The sequence below is a fragment of the Opisthorchis viverrini genome, assembly GCF_000715545.1.
Source record: "Opisthorchis viverrini unplaced genomic scaffold opera_v5_39, whole genome shotgun sequence".
NCBI classification, from domain to species: domain Eukaryota; kingdom Metazoa; phylum Platyhelminthes; class Trematoda; order Opisthorchiida; family Opisthorchiidae; genus Opisthorchis; species Opisthorchis viverrini.
Genome location: NW_008751696.1, coordinates 791,486 through 798,644, shown reverse-complemented (window position 1 = coordinate 798,644; position 7,159 = coordinate 791,486). Strand labels below are relative to the sequence as shown.

Genomic DNA, 7,159 nt, shown 5'->3' with positions numbered 1-7,159 from the left:
GAGGCTTGAGGACTGATCTGGAGATTCCTGAAGATGTCGGCACCATGTGACGAGCAGACGCTGCACAACTAACAATATTCTCATGCCACATCGGCCGTCGCGTGGTGCCATCAGCCGGGTCAGCAGCACACATTCACACATGTCAATACACAAGTGTCGGAAAGGACGGCCTCTGCGGCAAAGTGAGTACCGGGCACGAATAAGCAAAGCAACTGCAGATCAAAAGTACATAGGCGGAGTAAGCAAGTGAATGGGGGAATTACCATAAGGTCAAGTTAGATTCAACAATATCCTGATTCATTATCCCCTTGTGTTATATTTGGATACTAATATGGTTTGTAGTAATTGTTTGGACACTTAGTTCGTTCGGTGATAGGATGAGAAACACTGCTTTTGTCGACATGTGCACAAGTTCACCTTAGTTGTTGCTACATTACACCATTCTCGGACGTTCGTAACAGAAACTCAACGGAACCGACCAAAAGCGATCATTATAGGCGGATGATCGCTGCAGGTGGGTTTTACTGTACTGCCATTTTGCTTGTGCTCATAACTGTGTGCACAACGACATGAAAAAACACCGCTTTAGTAATGGCCATCCCGCTCCATTCTTAGTCTCGGACTGATGATGGAAATGCTGCCCACAGCGCCATTCCTTCACTTACTTTCCAAGGTTCTAACACAATGTCCATATCCTCGTGGATGATAACCTTTTGTATCTCCTGAACTCCCCACCTTCTGACTTCGACTGTTTACTTGCTCGCCACTGATGTCGATTGATTTAGTCATTATATGCTTGTTCATGGTCTGTTTGCAGGTTAACGCGGAATCGGTGGCAGACGTGTCGAAGGAACTGAAAGTTGATTCGGTTCCTACAGTGATTCTGTTCAAAGTGAGTGATCCTCCAGTCGCGAAAAGCTAATAGGTAATGAGATTTCTGATCAAACCCTTTGTCACTATTAAATTATTACTGGTCTTGATGATACGCCAGTTCCGCTGTAACACCTTTCCGGTGTTCAGCCGGCATCCCACCCGAAGGAACCACGAGGACTGAGATACTGCCAGGTTACTTAAGCCCAGATAAGAGCAGTCGAAATGCCGGTTTTGAACTCGAACCACAGGCCTTTCGGTCAGTAAGTCTGCGCCTTAAACAGCGAGCTGTCTCGAACTCCTCTTAGGCCAGTATACTTCACTGTTTGTCGCTAACGGAAGTTTACTATAGTTGGCGACCGAGTGATGAATCTTCGCGTGTTTTCGTGCGTTTTTCATCAACTTCAACACTTTTATCTCATTGGAGTAATCTTTTCAGCGGTTGATTGTACATACGATTTCACTGCAATTAGCATTCGAAGCTTTCAAGTAGCTCGCCATAGCTGCGCTCATCCTACTATCGAACACGAAATAGTGACACCGTCAAGACAGAGGATATTATTTTCCGTAATTATGGTTGGGCTGTTCGTACGTTTGAGTTAGCATTTTTTCCGCACATCCGCAACAGTTTCTTCGCAAACGGGTGTATATTTTTCTTGGGCCCTCTTTTCAATGTCGCTTCCAATCTGCTGGTTTAGAAAATCCCTACTTATTCACACATTTTAGTCATATCCATAATCGTAACACGGCCGCAGAGAAGGCAGTGTCGATTTCTTGCAGCTGTTTTTCAGATTCCACGGAGCGCTTGGGCACTTCTCAATTTGTTGGCGGTTGTCAGGCTATAAAATGGGGTGGTGAAGTTCAAAGTGTCCTGGCGCTTCATCATAGCACATCTGATTGGGCTTGCTTTTTTACTGCCTTTGAATCGCTGACATATAACATGGCGATAAATGAAGTGAAGAAGGCTAGAAAACGTTGTTTAGAACGAACTGGAGAGGTTCTTCAGTTCAGCTGAAATTCTTTCTTAAATTAGCCATGCTTTTAATATCCTTAATAGGGCGGACCGTCGTTTGATATAACAGGATCATCTATTTGTGCTAAATGCAATGAATGATAACCAGGGACCTATATTTACCGTGCGAAACTGTGAACTGTTCCGTCTTCCAAAGGAAACCCCCAAACCTACTGCGAATACAGATAATTCTTAAGCTACTTTTCGGCTATCTCAAATTTCGTCAAGCAGGCGTAACCAGACGCCTTCTTCATTAATATTGCACACTACTGTTAGTCTTGATCACGGAGTTATCCCAACGTGGCTAATGTTGTCCGTCTGGAAACACCAGGCCAGCCATAATGTTGAACTAATTCGACAACCCCATAACTCAGGCAACGGCCCCACTGACAGGTTTCGCGCCCAAACAAATGCCGAATGAAGCGAACATTGGTATCCGACCTATGCCATTCCCCGCTGTATATCATCACTATCTTGGTATTTCTTAGCATTGCCTTATTCAATTTTGACCGCAGTGAAGTGAGTGAGTGCATGTCACTGCATTCTCAGTATCAGACGGGATCGGCGGTAGACCACCGCTGACGAGCTTTAGCAGCTTTGTCGAGCTGAAGTGTGAACCGAACTTAAGCAAGAAAAGCTTGCTTAAAGCCGAACTCCAGTCGCCAGCAAGCATATTTCGTGAAAACTGTGCTAGGTGGAAGTTGTTACCGCCAACCATAGGGGATTTCTACTTTCCTCCGCCAGCTAGTTTTTCTCTTGAATGTACTTGCATTATTTCCCATTCCGCACCATTCGTGGTTCCCAATATGGTGTACCGTATCCTTCATCCCCGACTGTTAGAATGGCACCGAGGTCCGTCGTATCTGTGGGGCGAATATCGCGGAGATCACGAAAGCGGTGTCGAATCTTTCTCATCCGGACACAAACGGTGATGTAGAACTTGATTCACTAGATCTAAACACTCGACTGCGAAACCTCATTCGACGTTCTCCCGTTATGCTGTTCATGAAAGGCACTCCTTCTCAACCACGTTGTGGATTCAGCAAGCAAATCTTGGAAATTTTAAATTCACTGAATGTTTCGTTCGACACTTTTGATATATTGACCAATGAGGAAGTTCGGCAGGGTGAGTATCCCCAGTCTAGTTTTGATGATATTAACACAAAGTGGACGCATAGTCAGCAGTCTAATTTTCACCATTCATTCAGAGAGGCTCCTCGGCTTATGCCATTAATATTTAGCCGTTTCTTTGTAAATTTATATCGACTCGGTTTACAGAATGAACTTCCTGTGGTAAGTTCACTTCGTAAATTCACACTTCGTCATTGAAGAAGCGATCAGGAGCAAGGTGCATTCACGTATAAACAACATCCGAGCATTGCATTGGGGCAAGACAATATCAGCGGGATAGATCCCAGCTTCTCAGGTGCTCGCAAGATGGAGATATCCGAACATTGTTGTTTGGAAAACATTCTTGGAGTATGTCCAAAAGGTTGTGTATCGAATGAAGAGCTCGACCGTCGATTCCTTGGCACCACTCGACTCGAGAAACTTATCCAATACCATCGACTCCGATGGTTTGGACGCGTTTTTCGCTGGCTGCACACGGAAATCGTTCTCGTTGCTAAAGCGCGTCAAGAGTGACGTTATCTTCGAGTTAAGCAGCTGAGAACCTGAATCCACACTGCTAAGACCTGTGTCGAACACCTGGGCCTACAGGTTGTGAGGGGCCCACAACACCGGAACCAACTTCGGGTCTACATATGCAGGAGCCTTGCCATCTAATGCCGCGATTCCAGGCATTCACTGAGCTGGCTCAGATTCACACAGGTACACTTTGTCTGCTTCCATAGCGATCTACCGACCTGGTACGAACCTTTCCATTGTGAATATGACGCAACCAGCGATTGACTGCTACGTTTTGTGGACAGTGATGTCAAGTGTTTCCACAGGGATAGACCAGGTCTGACACGTATAATGAGCAAGCAAGTTTCAGTGGACTCTTTCTGAAGTCTAGGATGGCGAATATAGCCCGTACGTTGATAATGTGCGTGTTAAATTCAGCTATCACGGTGCAATCTCGGCCTAGATAGCTGCTCAAGCTCATTGCTCGCAAGTTTTAGAGGGATACAAGACAGTAAGAATTCCGGGAGTAGGTTATACAAATGCCCGACCAACGGATAGCAGAACTATTCCACTGGCGTAATCCAATCTCAGTGGCCTTCAACCGTGATTTCAACATCTGAATTCTTGCTTTTGTGTGTGCACTTAATGGTAACTGAACATGAAGCGAGAGGCAGGATAACCCTAACAACCCACGCTAGTTGCGAGCAAACTTTTGAATAGCTCATTACAAACCTTAGGACGATCGGAAAGCTCCGGATCAAGGAGAATACATAATGTATACAAACTCGAAGGGCTTTTCCGCCCTGACCGACTATACGTGGAGGGATCAACCTATCTATGGAGCCAAAAGCTTTTTTGAAGTTCAGGAAAGCTACGATTGTCGATTAGCACTGTTGTGGCAAGTTTGCAGTCACCCGACCGTGTGTCCTTGGCTGCAGGTAGATCGGCCAAAAATATCCATGGAGGGGCCCCGGATCGAACAAACCCGAATTCGGGAGTCGCCACATCAAGCTACATCGTGACACGTTTGCGTACTGCAGCCCAACGAACTAGGGAAGGTCCGGAGTAGTCGAACCAATGCGTATATACCGCAGTCCATTGTCCTAGTGAGCAGCAGGACCCAGAGAGGGATAGGACACATTCGTAGTATGGGACCCAAAGAATGGAAGTGTCACACTACAAATGCGTCACTATCGATTGCTACATGAATAGGATTTCCGGCCCCACTTAAACGGGCTTGCCGTTTGACTGTTTGAACAGTCACAATAGACTACTAACCTGGTAATTAGTCTTTTCACTGCATTATGCTCGGCGCTGCTCAGTTATTTGATATAAGGCGAAGAATGAATAGTTGACCTATTTGAAATCCTGTTTGGTACTTGTACTTGCGTCTCACTTTGTCACTTTAGATGTTGCCGTGTTTGGAGTATACACAGTGTAGTTGCTTCAGTGGGCCTTTTTCATTAGGCTCTAATTTTATGGAAAGCAACTTTGTTCCGGCAGTCCAGTCAAGGTGAACCAAAAGGTTCACCAACGTCTTTGGAAATGCTGAGGAGTGTATATGTTGCTCTGCGGCCCGATCGTCGTTAAACTGTAGCACCCTTCTGGTGCCTGATTGTCATGCTCGAGGGCTGAGATACTATCAGTCGTCCAAGCCTAGACAGGAGCGGTCGAAATGCATCTGTTAGATTCGAGCCTTCTTAGTGAATTCGGGTTTTAACCACAGCAATCTCGAGTGGCTTGATAGCAATTCGGGACAGAAAGGCTTATTAATACTTAAGGAACCGGGAGAGGGCCTAAACTGCTCGAATTGATATGGTCGACAGACGTATGCGACCAATTAAACTGTTGTTGAAAATATTCCACCTAGTAGTCAAAGAGCTTTCTTGCTACATATTATTATTATTATTTCACTACCGGTTTCTTGAGTCTTTTGTGTACGAGATGTAACAGTTTTTGGGCATTACCACTGGGCTTTTCTATCCACGCACAGACTTTGTTTGGGCTGATAATTGACATGCTTTTTGGCTAGTCTATGCTATTTCCCCAGAGGATTACGCCAACAAACGGCGATAACCATTTCGAGACCCACCCTTTGTTGTTTGGACGCTCAGAATAGCCACATATTGAATTTTCTGCCATGTGCAATGCAGTAATTACAGGAAACGTCTCCGCAGACTTCAGCTTTTGCGATTTTCACAGAGGGCTACACAAGCAGTATAAAATTTAACTATAACATTATCTCCCGTAATGAAACATTGTAGGAAGACTTATTCATTCGCTTTTTTTCACGGTTCACGCTATTTGGAGGAGGGATCAAATTAACTAACCGCACCACTCACATTTTGGCTAGACTCATTCAATAAGTATCGAGAATTGTCACGTCTCTAGCTACTAAACTCGAAAGCTTAGATTCGGAAAGTTTCCCACTATGAGTTCACTCCGACTCACGCCACGTAGTTTTACTCCGCCGGAAAGCCCTTTATGCAACATCCGACGTCCTCAGCGCGTAGCCGAATCTTTACTAGTGGAAATTTACTAGTGATAGGTGTAAATGCCTTTCAATAACACGATCGTTCGTTAACCCTATGACCATGTTTCGGGGATTATGCGTTTACTGTAAGGCTTTCTTTTTCTTTCAGGATTGAAAACGTTCTCCAACTGGCCAACTTACCCTCAACTGTATGTTAAAGGTGAGCTTATTGGAGGCCTGGACATTGTGAAGGAGATGGCCGCATCCGGTGAACTGGAAGAGGCGCTAAAAGTTTAATATATGCATTTGATCCAATCAGATTCACAGTGACCTTACTGTGATTTTTGGATATAAACTGTCCGTATCTGATTAACTTTTTCATGTTGCTTTCACTGGGAAGGTGTTTAACGATCTCTTCAGTCTTTAGTTATGGTTCATGGTCCACATCCATCAGGTGCCCACTGGCTATACAACGAACCCCCTCCCTAGGTACTCCCCAAGTTTTATGAAATATGCGCATGTTATCGAATGTGAATTAATCCCTTTTAGAGAGATCACAGGCGAGTGCGTAATCAAAACAGTTCTACACTTATTCGAGTCGGTCATGGAATTTCAGTTCCAGCTGGCATGCTAGCGGCATTAAATGCTCGTACGGATTGGACTAAAGTCACGATAGACAAAGGGTCACAGTACGAGCCATCAAGTGTAAGCCTTGACCATTCATCAGGCGTAAACAGTGACTGGGTACTTCCTGTCTATCCCTCTTACAAGGACAGGACAACAAGATTGCTTAAATTAGTTGTCTTGCACAACTCAGATTTCAGAACTCTGAAATGGCTTCGACTTTTGAGAATATGGTGTTTTGGAACGTTTGCAAACGGAGTAAAATAGGTCAAATATATTCTCGAATACTCCACTGATGGTCACTTCGGACCAAATGCACAATACTGTTGGTTCCGAAAAAAAACGGAATGTTTTCAGAAATCCGTTTGGATAAATGCCTAGTTGCATGTTCCAAGTACTGCACGCCAAAGATCTTCATTTTGCTCTTGTCTTTTGGGCAGTATTGTAAGCCCTGTGTCGGTCTTCCGCCGCGGTTGCTTGAGACAGCTTTTTATGGGGACCAAGCGGAGTTATCACACCATATTACAAGGTTTATCATGTAATGTTCCACAAGG

The 7,159-nt window shown here is 44.7% G+C and overlaps 1 protein-coding gene across 1 annotated transcript in view; it reads left to right on the top strand.

Annotated features, from left to right (window-relative positions):
* The window catches only part of T265_02972 (hypothetical protein), a gene marked incomplete at both ends in the record, with an annotated part of 15,193 nt that extends 8,798 nt beyond the window's left edge, over positions 1-6,395 (top strand). The window contains 3 exons of the mRNA XM_009167351.1: positions 818-892; positions 2,723-3,008; positions 6,151-6,395. Of these exons, the coding sequence (XP_009165615.1) occupies positions 818-892; positions 2,723-3,008; positions 6,151-6,278 (489 nt within the window). The remainder of the gene's footprint in view (positions 1-817; positions 893-2,722; positions 3,009-6,150) is intronic.
* Positions 6,396-7,159: the final 764 nt, after the last annotated feature.